The 12,500-nt window shown below is 36.7% G+C and overlaps 1 protein-coding gene across 1 annotated transcript in view; it reads right to left on the reverse strand.

Annotated features, from left to right (window-relative positions):
• LOC138043941 (cilia- and flagella-associated protein 43-like) overlaps window positions 1-12,500 on the reverse strand; it is a 30,503-nt gene that overhangs the window by 16,832 nt on the left and 1,171 nt on the right. Inside the window, exons 2-14 of the mRNA XM_068890472.1 lie at window positions 11,662-11,918; window positions 10,923-11,019; window positions 9,246-9,413; window positions 8,472-8,629; window positions 7,629-7,859; window positions 7,006-7,112; window positions 6,772-6,903; window positions 6,054-6,164; window positions 4,915-4,995; window positions 3,362-3,510; window positions 1,510-1,613; window positions 709-864; window positions 116-294 (exon numbers count right to left, since the gene is read on the reverse strand). Of these exons, the coding sequence (XP_068746573.1) occupies window positions 116-294; window positions 709-864; window positions 1,510-1,613; window positions 3,362-3,510; window positions 4,915-4,995; window positions 6,054-6,164; window positions 6,772-6,903; window positions 7,006-7,112; window positions 7,629-7,859; window positions 8,472-8,629; window positions 9,246-9,413; window positions 10,923-11,019; window positions 11,662-11,918 (1,930 nt within the window). The remainder of the gene's footprint in view (window positions 1-115; window positions 295-708; window positions 865-1,509; window positions 1,614-3,361; window positions 3,511-4,914; window positions 4,996-6,053; window positions 6,165-6,771; window positions 6,904-7,005; window positions 7,113-7,628; window positions 7,860-8,471; window positions 8,630-9,245; window positions 9,414-10,922; window positions 11,020-11,661; window positions 11,919-12,500) is intronic.

Genomic DNA, 12,500 nt, shown 5'->3' on the forward strand with positions numbered 1-12,500 from the left:
GCGCATCGCTTTCGACTAAGCTGAGGATACTTAGTTCTTGGGTCTTCATTTGCGAGTGCTTTGTTTTTGACAATGCCCTAATCCCACACAACCTAATGATTGAACACTTTGTTACCTTGTCCTCTCCTGTAAGTGTAAGTTTGACCATCTCTTTTCTGGCATGTGCCACTAACAACACGGTTTGTAGACTGGTCAATACTATGCTATAGCATGGAACTGCTAACTGGCGGATAGATTTCTTGACCATTTCATCTCTGTAAAGAAGAGTCTTGTTCAAAAACGCTTCTTGGGCGCCTAGACAGGATAAAATAATAACGAAAAGCAACCACATGACCAGTTACATCTTTTTAAACTGTTCGTCACAAGGCAAATAAATAATTTCCTAAATCTCGGCCACTGTTTTACTAGGAGTGGGGATCTAAGGCAATTACGACGGCCACAGCTTCTAGAACATTGGTTCAATGCGTCAGCGTGCGGTCATGGAGATTTGATGCACCCGAGAAATTTGGAGGGTACGAATGATACGTAAGAGTTGCTAGAGCCGAAACCGTGAGCAACTCTAACTTCTTGAGTTTAAATATATGAATAACTACACATATTCTATCATTCATTTAAACTAAAATAATTCGTAAAATATTTTTCAGGTGAAAAAAGTGATTTAATGTCATAAAAGCAAGAAAATCAAACAGCATTCAGAATTTGACTAACCATTCAAAATATCCATCGTGACTTCAAATTCCAACAGCTTTGTTGCGAGAGAATTGTTGCCATTCGGGCAGTAAGCCACTGCGATTTTCCATGGCCCCTGATTGTCTTTTTCACGAGCATTTACAACTGATATGGAACACACCGTACCCGAGAGGTCTTAAGTGGAAAAACACACAAGCAAAATGGTCAACCTCTATTTATTATGATGGGTAACTTATCAATAAATAGATTATAATCGTGTTCTAATTAAATTGGAACATTTAGGCTACAACAGGCTCGCGCAGCGACCTGTTAAAAATGAGTGATCCTGCATTCCTGGTCTCTATGACCTGTCACTTCTTTTGTTATCAGGGCTAGGAGCATTGTTTCTGTTGTACCCTCTAATGGTTCGTTCTCCAATCAAAGACCGCGTCTGGAAAGCTACAAGGTCTCCCTTAAAAATTGAGTGCTTTAGTATAATCGCTGACGTGTTGGTGCAGGATTGGAATACTTCATGGAAGTTCCCGATAGAACCAACAATGTGGATCTCTTAAAAATCGAGACGAATGTGCTCGATGCCTAGCTTGTAATGACGAATGTCAATAATTAGCCCCTGCACAGTGACTTTTCGACAATGACGATAAACCATAGGTCTTGTCTCAGCCACCACTTGTTCTCAAACACGGCGGGACGTTACTTTGAAGAATCCGCACATTGTTCGCAACTGAAGAGTAGGGGATATGCACAATAATGCAAAGTGCATTGAAGTAGATTGACAGAAAACAAACGCATTTTACAATGAAAAATCATTGTCTCTGTTACCTAAGTGTCCCACAACTTTGAAGTTGTTGCTGACTTTTGCATCACAAACAAACAGGTGGCCATCATTCGATCCTGTGACATATAGCTGACCGCTCCAGTCATAGCTAGATACAGAATTAACAATAGCATTACAAGGAAGGGTTACGTTTTTTTTAGAAACGTTGACCGTGTAGCACTTACATTTCAACAGATTTAACCATTAGACAACAACAACAATCTTTATTGACTCACACTTAGAATTATTACAAGAAAAAAATGTTACATACATTAAAAAATTTACAATAGGATAACAAGGAAAAGTAATAAATTATTTGGAGACTAGGGCTAAAGGTACCGCGAGGGTTTCGAGTTAGCCCTTGATACTGTTTTAAGTTCATTTTGATAAAACAAAGGAGATAAGGGGAGAAGAACTATAGCATAATTGCTTTGGTTAATAATAAAATTAATATATTCAGGTTACTTTCGAGTATTGTTCTGACAGCTTATAGCGTCTAATTTCTTTGGAAAAGGAAAATGTAGTGAGGTCTTTCAAGTGATGAGGAATATCGCGCCAGAGATCTATTGCCTGAAACGAGAACATTTGTTTGCCCATGTTGGCTCGAGGACGTGGTTTGCAGAGGTTTTGCTTTGAAGCATATCTTGTATAGTATGTATGCAGACTGCTGGCATACTGAAAAAGATTATGAAACACGTTTGGCAGAAGTCAAATGGGCCCACACAAGGACAGAAAAAATCTCTGACCAGGCTGGGAATTGAACCCACGACCTTCGGGTAAGATCACGATGCTCTACCGACTGAGCTACAAGGTCAGACAGGAGCAGGCCATGGAAACTGAAGATGTGAAAGTCACGGCAATTAACATGTACAAGTATTACAATTATCAACATGTACAAGGATTACGTTTTTGCAAACGCTGGCCGTGTAGCCCTTATATTTGAACAGACTTAACTGATTAGAGTGTAATGTGAAGTACTAAGTTTCTACCCCAAATGAACCCAAGAGCGTTAGCCCTACTGATGGAAATGGGCCCACACAAGGACAGAGAAAAACACTGATCAGGGTGGGAATGGAACCCACGACCCTCGGCTTGTGCATATTCATTGCCGTGAAATTGTTATCTTAAATCCCATGCACGACCTGCTCCCGTCTGACCTTGAAAGGGCTCAGTCGGTAGAGCAGCGGTGATGTAACCCGAAGGTCGTGGGCTCAATTCCCACCCTATTGTACAAAGATGAAAATACTTGAACTTTTCGCTACAAAGAGGCAGTGTCTTTGGTCAAACAAAAGACAAATGTGACGGACCTAAACCACAAAAAGCCATGACCCGGCAGTTCCTTTCAGGCTGACTTTTCGAATATGCAGCAACAACATGGAAAGAAGAAGAGGAAGAAGAAGAAGAAGAAGAAGAAGAAGAGGAAGAAGAAGAAGAAGAAGAAGAGGAAGCAGAAGAAGAAGAAGAAGAAGAAGAAGAAGAAGAAGAAGAAGATTACAAATGCCAGACTATGCACAGTGAATAAATTTATCATTCTTTCAGCGGCCCACTTCTGAACATGTCATCAATGACGGAAAATCCAGCAAATGCTATGTCACGTTGTGCGATCAGACAAACAATGATATTCGAAACTTTGCAGTGCCTTAATGAAAAATAGAGAAATATAACGTGAAAAAAACTCTTCACCATCGATCTCATGACCAAAATTTGTTTAACAAAAAAATTGCGTAAAAGATGAACAAACCCTTTTGAGTTTTCGTTAAATTATGCAAACATATACCTCCTGGACCAGTATTTGTAGTGACTCGATGCCCTTATAATCCTCTTCGATCGACAGAATTATCCGGCTACCGCACATACCTTAACTGAAGTACAGGTCCACTGTGAAGGTGACTTCTGTAAATAAGTCGAGGTTTCTCAGCATTTGTCATCTCGACAAAGTAAACATGACCAGTCAAGGAACCAACAGCCACTGTGCTGGAGGATGGACTGCACCGAATACATGAAGCCTGTTGACATCATAAGCATCATCATCATCACTGTCAACATCCCTTTACCTGCTTTCCACATTATCACATCTCTAAGGTACCCTTAGATCCTCATTTAGGGCTTAAAACCGTTGTCAGTCACATAATTGAGGTAATTTTTTCAATTTCCCAAGGGAACGTGTAGAGTTTCACGTTGGTCATTTATCTCTGCTTTTCATGGCACAGAATTTATTATTTTTATCTTTTATTTGAATGGGCATTACTAGACCACGAAACAGCGAAACACCAAAACAAACACCAAAACACCATGTATGATCCCACCATACATTGAAGACTAACCGACAAAGTTTCGATTTGAGATTAAATGTCGTTTTAGGCCTAAAACATTTTTTGCTCCTAACTTATTAAGATCAAGCTTGGGATTTTAACGTTGCTCAAACCAGTTTCAACACTTTCAAGAGACCTTGTTTTTAGATTGTTATGGTACCATGTGAAACTTCAATTATTGCTGAACAAGATGCAGTCATTTTTGTGATGTAAAAAGTTACCATGGTAACAGGAAAGCCTTGCAAAAACACCCTATATTTTGGCTTTAGTTGCTCATATCTGAAAAACGAACTGGGCGAGCCCACTTTTTTATTGCACAAAAGTGATCAGCAGGCCAAGATGAAACTCTCTGCAAAATTTAAAAAATTCTGTGGAGTGGATTCATAGCTACCTTAAATTTTCAATTATTTAAGGTGGCTCCGAATCCACTCCACAAAAGGTTTTAAGCATTGCAAAAAGTTTCATTCTGGCATGCCGGTTACATTTCAGAAATAAAAAATGGAGATCACCAAGTTTGTTTTTGAGATCTGAACAGCTAAAGCACAAATATGGGGTGTTTTTGTAGGGCTTTCCTTTCGTTTTCTCCACTAATTGGTGTTTGATGTGGTACCATAACATTGCTATTAAGTGATAAAGTGTTGAAGTGTCAATCCTTCTAAAAAGAACGTTTCTTTCAAGTGTGGAAACTGGTTTGAGCCACCTTGAGACTGAGATTGGGAGGAATAATGTCCAAACTTTGTTGGTTAGTATTCAATGTATGGTAGGGTCATAAATGGTGTTTTGGTGTTTCGTTTTGCTGTTTTGGTGTTTCACTGTTTAGTAATGTCCTATTTGAATGATGAAATGCTGATGTACAAATCATCAATCTTTTATATCTCATGCCAGAATCACCACTGTGTTTAAATAAATAGGGGCTGCAGTTCACAATTTTTGCTAATATAAATATATAAATAATTGTCAGCAAACATCGATCCTGTAAAGGAGAAAATGCATATTGAAAAGGACATTTAACTGTTGTCTGTGATCCTTGATGATTCAACAACCCAATTACCAACTAGATTCCTGGATTATCCTTCAACAAACGTGTATGTACAATACCTCACAGTTTAAAGCAATTTGACTGATCACATTGCCTGTTTCTATGCTCCACACTTGTAACAAGCCATCTGCCTTGCAACTCTGGAAAACAGTTAAAATCTGTTCACAATTTACAACAAACAAAGAAACAAACAAAAAAGGTAGGTGTTTTAATACCAAAGTATGCCTCACGATAATATTCTCCCTACGAGAGAAGATATCAGTTATTATTAAAAACTGGACCATTGGATAATGCAATTCGAGAGTTTTGATTGGTTAAGCCATTATGGGTTATGAGCCATTATACCATGATCTACAAACATGGCAAGCATATGCGTGATTTTTTGGGCCTTTTTATTTTTATTGTAGTCTAGTTTTCTATATTGTGGGGGCGTTTTAAATAAAACAATTATTCTACTCGCGCTTGTTGGATATGAGATGATTATAGCCAACTCGGCGCTATGTGCCTCGTTGGCTATCTATCATCTCATATCCAATGCACGCTCTTGGAATAATTGTTAATTATTCTCTTACTGACAGAGGCCAACAACAAGAAAACTGTATTGCAAACCTGTAAACTTCGTGAAAATGCATGGAAAAACGAATCAAAACAGCTAGAATTTATATTAACTCAAAATGGAAATTAAGGAGACAAAAACTTCAATGAGAAATTTTGAGAAAATTGAATTTCTTTTGTACATTTCGAAAGAAAATTTGTTTCTTATATGGTATCAAAGGGACATTACTAAACAACGAAACAGAGAAACAGCGAAACAACAAAACAGTGAAACGAAACACCAAAACACCATGTATGACCCTACTATACATTGAATACTAACCCACAAAGGTTGGATTTGAGATAAAACATCGTTTTAGACCTAATTACATGTAGGCCTAAAAATTATTGCTCCTAATCTCAGTCTTAATCTGAATGCTAATCTTAATCTCAATGAATTAGGAGCAATAACGTTTTAGGCCTAATTAGGCCTACAACAATATTTAATCCCAAATCCAACCTTTGTTGGTTAGTATTCAATGTATTGTGGGGTCATACATCGTGTTTTAGCGTTTTGTTTCGCTGTCTTGCGGTGCATTTAGATGCATGCAGATTTCGATATTAGCGTGACAACGAGACATCAATGGAGCAGTTCAAATCTTACCACACAGTATTGAGTTCCAGCCATCAGACAATCAATACCAACAAAGTCTGAGTTGTGAACATAAAGCAACTCTTCTATATCTGCTTCATAATTATAGAGGTAAACTGATCCCTAAACAGAACAATAATTTGAAGGTTTCCTCAAATCTATCAAGTATCATTCATTCGCTTATACTTTCATTTTCATGCATTAGGGGTAGAGAAGAGTAAATAGTACATTACAATGGATTGGTTAAGTTTTCTATGAAAACTATGAGGATGTCTTGAAAGTGCAAAGTGCTCACTGTTTTAAGCCATTTTGCCATTAAAAAAATGATTGTCCGCCCCATTAAATTTGGGTTGGAATGTGGTGAAGAGTGTCTAGGACCATTTATCTTCAACTTCACCTTTACTAAGTTGGAAAAGCCGATGAGGCATCACACCTAAAATAGTATCCTAGACTACACCAGATAGCTATTATTGTTATAAGCTCCTAGACACAAGTACCCATAGGGAGTAACCTCCTTTTCAAATTGGGTCCACATGCAAACCTTCTGTGGTCAGAATTAAAGGCTGTGACTTCAAGTATGTTTGACTTCTAAGAAAGAAAATGTCCTTAGCATTGCTTTGAAAAAGACATTGACCTTTGGAATGGTGTATGACTAATAATACTGGTACACTTAACATGCAGCTATTCAGGGGAAGAACGATAATATTTATAAATTTTAATGGCTAAGTACCTTGGAGCTGCCAAGAGCCATAGTGCGATAGTTTGGTGACCAGCAAAGACTAGTCACAGAAGAACCAACATCAATCTGCTCAACAATTTTAGGCTCAGAGTGAGAAATGTCCAAAAGCCTCAAAATTCCATCCTTTCAGTTGTAATGAAAACAAGTAAAAGAAAATTATTACCACAGAATGAATGGAGTACAGTTTTACATAAAGTACAGTACATTTGGTGGCGCTAGATATACCTGCCCAGCAATATAGAGTCCTTTCTTGTGCAGGGCAAGACAGTCAGCAGAACCTGGTCCAGCATCCTCTGAATCAGTTTTCATAAGTTTCTCATCATTATCTGGATCTGTGTATGAACAAATGCCGATAAGATTTTAATTAATTTCACTGTCTTGTGCTAGCCAACACCTGCAGAAAGCTGGTTCATTATTACAAAGGAAGATACCAGGTTAAGCTATTGAGAAAAATATTACAGACTTGAGATGCACTTTGGAGAGATTACCAGAGTGAAATGAACAACTTATGCGTGAGTCACTGTGGCAAATAAACCCAACAAAAATCCAGACTCAGAAAGTATTTGTAACCAATGATCACATATTAATTGTTGTGCTGCATCTTGCTCTACCGTGTGAGCAATCAAGACATCTGAGAGCTTGCTAGTTACCGTTGCGTGTTAATTTTAAAGATATCCATTATGTACAAAGAGAATGCACTATCGAGACTATATAGATGAAATATCATGTATAATGGAACTGCAAAATGATTTGACATGATTGATGCAAAAGATTTTCTAGGCTTTTTTTCTATTTCAAGTTGCTTATTTGACAGGAATACTCTATCTCCCAATAAATATCAATCATACTTTGTTGTTGTTGTTGTTCTTCTGTTATGGATTCCATGGTTGCATTTCTAACCAATGATAATGTTTCAGTTCTGTCTCTGCCTGACTCTTGAATGCTTGGATTTAGCACCATGGAGACTAGGTCGGTTTCTGTGTCAACACAAATGACCTGACCTCCTCTACAGCCACAATAAACTTTACTGTCAGGTGTCCAACAATAGCCAACAGGTTGACATCTTTCCTTCTGTTCACCTACCATGGAAACAGAAGAGATATCAATAATGTCCGGAAAAATCCATGAGCTTAAAAAGTAATGATTATCACTGGCAATAATGGTCAGGTAAAAAATCTAAACCTTGCAGAATAGCGAAAATCACACCTTGCACATGAATATATTAATTTATGAACAAATTCATGGACTTATTCCAGGTATAACATTTTTACAAATTTACAAAAATTAATGGTTTATAACATTATCACCACACAATGAGTCCCATTTAATAAATATTGAAACTCCACCCTGCATATAGCCTCAAATGTCCCTGATCTGCAGGATTTCAGGAAAGAAATTAGCTGGCTTCCTTTCAATATATACACATAAATGCAATAATATTAATCTGCCTGGTTAGGAAGAAATTTTTAGTTCTTTTATTTTTTAATTTTTTTTTAATTTTAATAACACACAAGGAAGTTACAGTAATCACGCCTATACATACAGCAAAGCACTATACTAGAGAAGAAGAATATGATGACAGTATAAAACTCAAAGTGTACACTGATAGTACAGGATGTCAAATTATTGCCCTTCAACCTGGGCTTTGAAAAACTGAGACATTATGAGAAGTTAAGTTGGATTTGTCCTACCTGGTTCGTAGCACTTAGCTGTCTCCCCAACTAATCCAGCAATAGCTGCTTTTGTTATTTTAAATCCTTCAGGGCGACTCATTCGACTAACTGAATGACCAAAGTTCTCAAACTCATCATCATCAGGACTACCATCAACAAGCGGTAACCTAATGGAACTATAAAAAAAATTCTTTGTTTAATGACAAGTAAATGCCATTGCATACTTCTAAACATAAGATATAATTTCAACTTCTACTTAATATAGTCTTAGTCTGTAAGTCTTAGGTCGTGTTCTTTTGGAATCAACCGTTTCAACCGCAACCGGTTCCGGTTGAAGCGGTTGAGGTTTCCCACTAGAACACTTTCCCAACCGTTTTTGGTTGAAACGCGGTAACTCCTGGGAATAGTTATTACCAGACTTCTGAGCGTGGACAAGTTGAGGCTCGAAAGGAACAAGGCAGGAGCCCGCGGCCGATTTTAAGTGGACCGCATAAACGACAGCGGTTGCTGCCAATGCTTTTTCAACCGTTTCAACCTAGTTTGATGCCAGTTGAAAAAGTTGATCAACCAAACCAACCGAAAACGGTTTTTTCCCAATAGAACACGAAAAAACCCAACCAACCCAACCAACTAAAAATGGTTGATCCCAATAGAACACGACCTAAGTGTCAAAACACAAAATCCAGAGAAAACAGACAATTATCAGTAGTAACTTTTTATAATGCATTCCAGGCAATTATCTGCACCCAAGATGCCAGACAAGTCAATTATTGATGCATGAAAGATGCTAACCTTGATATTAGGGAATATTTGGTGTTGAGTTGTCCAATATTCCAAAGTGTAAGTATGTCTTTTGACAATGAGCACAGGTGACGCCAGTTTGTAGGATTGAAAGACAGTCCAGTACACAACCGCCTTGCCACATTAATGGAGCACAGTTTCTGCTTTTCAAACCAGTTCCTAAAACATTGTGCACATTAGGAGAGCCAAATTAATCTAAGATAACTGGTTATAGATTAAAGAGTGAAATTTACACACTTTATAGCCAGGAAAGATTGTTGAAGGATTCAAAAGAACATGACTGTGAAATCATACTGGCACATAGCTTTTCACATAGTACAAAGTCTTGTAAGATCTTGTTCTTGTTTTACTTTTGTTGTTTGTAACAGTAATGCTAACCCTAAACCTTATAACCCAGTCACATGCATTATACTTCTAAAAATCCCAACAAACTGAAGCACTGCCAGGTTTAATTTTATCAGTATATAATATTTTGAATCCAGAATATTACATATCCATTTACATCACACCATTCTATAAATACATAAAAAGTGACCACTCCTCTGTGGAGCTTTTCAGGGTCCATTAAACTAGAAAAGACACAAATATAATGGCAATTTACAAGGGAAAATAAAAATTGCTCAGAAATCTTTCTTACAGTAGTTAACTTACCCTTATCAACTTGTCGGATAAAACCAAAATTTTCCTGTTTTGCTCTACACCAGTGCAACAACAAAATTTCTTTGGAAAATAACTCCAATGTTTGACTTAATTTACAAGTGCAGCTGAGACATTGAACTAGAAACTACCCAGACCAACTCCAGCCAGTGACAAGGGCTGGAGTTTAAAACCTCAGGGAACTCCGCAAAACTCCAAAGAACTCACCATACTGCCTCCACACTGTCTGATCTGGACGCATACAAATCCAGGGGTTTTGTGCGCTAAATAGTGCCTATAATGCCCTAAACTACCACCGTCTATTTAGCCTGAAAGCATGCTAAATGTGCTTGGGTTTGCCCTGCAATCACCACCAGCCACTTATGGCAAAAAAATATATTGAAATACCCACAGATCAGCCCCACTCCTTTTATATCTGATCTACAAATTCAAGTTCTTTTTTTTAATCTTAGAAATCCTGATACAGTAAATACCATCAGAAAAAAGCTTTTCTTAACTGCAAAATGGAGAGAGGAAACTGGCAGCTATTAAATTGCGCAAATTTTAAGCTTAGTTTTTGATTGGGTTTCAGGAAAAACCATGACATATGCCCATACCAAGGTCTGGAGAATGTGGTGATTAAAATCACAATTTTTGGTATTTATGTTAATCTTAATTTTATAAAACAAGCAGGCAAAATGAAAGGAACTTCTCAAACTCATTAATAATTCATAAACCAAAAACAAAAGAAATCACTACCATGAAGAAAGTTTGGATATGTGGTCTTAATTAATTAATTAATTAATTAATTACTTAGCATAAAATTTCGCAAACTTTGATCCCAAATATTTCTTAAAATACAGTCTGATTCTGTTGAGAAGCAATATCAAACACTTGAAAGAGTGTTTCATCAGACATCCAACCACCTTAAAATCGGTTAAAAAACTCGCCTTCGGCCTTGTTTTTCAACTCGCTCCTCTGTGTTTGGATATCCAATGAAACACTCCTTCTTGTGTTTGATACATTACTTACCACACAGTAAGCTGAAAGTCAGGTACACCTGAATGTGTTGCCAAAATAGTGCTGTTGTTTGCAAATGCAATACAGGAGTAACTCAGCCTTGCTCCACCTGAAATATGGAATATATATATATATATAGTTATATAATACAACATGAGTGGCAGATCTGTATCACATTGACAAACTCAAGGTGAAGAAGAGAGTTATACTTTGTAAATGTGATAGAGATCTGACACAAATATACGCTAGGTATATTTGGTGATTCAAGACATTTTAAGGACGGTGCCTACTATTGTTATTGCGCATACGTTCTGCGCATTTCCAGATACTCGGATTTCCTATCGCCGATGCTTACTAAAGAAACGGTTATGTAAATGAAGATAGTTCTGTATCAGTCTGTCATACAAATATTGATTAATAAAATATTTTTTTTGTTTTCCAATGATGAATTATTACTGAGTCCTATAATAATAGTATACGACTTTCAGTATTTCCATTAAAGGCTGAAGGCAGTAAATTCAAAGAATAAAAACTGGGTTTTAGCTAACCCTTAAATTTAAACAAAAAAACTGAAACATTCTCGTCTTGGACAGAACACACTAATTTTATTTACTTTTTGCATCTTCTTTTTTTGAAAAACAGTTAGAGTTTTACAAACCACAAAAGTTGTTTTTTTTATTTGCATCAAATGATGTCCGATCATAAAATTAAGGAGATATTAAATTTAGAGAAACAATTATATTTTCCTCACCTTCTAGAATACTTCTTGGTCTTGAAAAATCAGGAAAGACATAAACAAACACTTTGGGATCAATTTTAAGCTCAGCGAAAGCAAAAGTGCTGTATAGTGGATTTACAGCAAGGGTACCGATTCCATCACCCGGACTAGCAAGAACTGACTCTCTTTTGTCTCTTGTGTTTATAAACTTGACATTGTTTCCACAAACAAAACAGAGTGTGTCTCTGTTAACAAACAATGCAGGGGAGCCATCATATCCTTGTGCCCACCTTGTGAGAAACAACAACAAAAAGCAATGTAATGATGATAAACTTGTACCATTAAATTTTATATCTCTCAGATAGTAATTGACTGTGCACTATGATTGGCTAATTTAGCAGGCTGTATTATACAGTATAGCCCACGGTACAATCCACCAAATTTGAAAATTTTGATGCAACATTTTTCTAATCATGTTGTTTATGTTTATCTTTCACACATTTTCATGTTGTTACAGATATACTGCAACCTAGTTACAGAGCAGTGTATTCTGGTTGAAAGCATCATGCATAAATTTGTGGTAAAAAGCATGCAGCAAAGCCAAATTGATTGGCACAGATTTGTCTTAAATTCTGATTATGTTTCTACTTGCTTGTTTCACTCCAAATAATAACAATAATAATTATATCTTTATTTAGACTGAAAAGACCGATCAGCAAAATCAAAAGATTTCCTGGTATAAACTGGTGATCAATCCATAAAAATAGTAATATTATAAAGAGTTAAAAAAAAAGAAAAGAGAGATAAAAATGTATAGATATTTTAATATGTACAAAAAATATATACAGGATCACATCACAAAGTGTCAGACT

Source organism: Montipora capricornis, chromosome 3 (assembly GCF_036669925.1).
Source record: "Montipora capricornis isolate CH-2021 chromosome 3, ASM3666992v2, whole genome shotgun sequence".
Lineage (NCBI taxonomy): Eukaryota > Metazoa > Cnidaria > Anthozoa > Scleractinia > Acroporidae > Montipora > Montipora capricornis.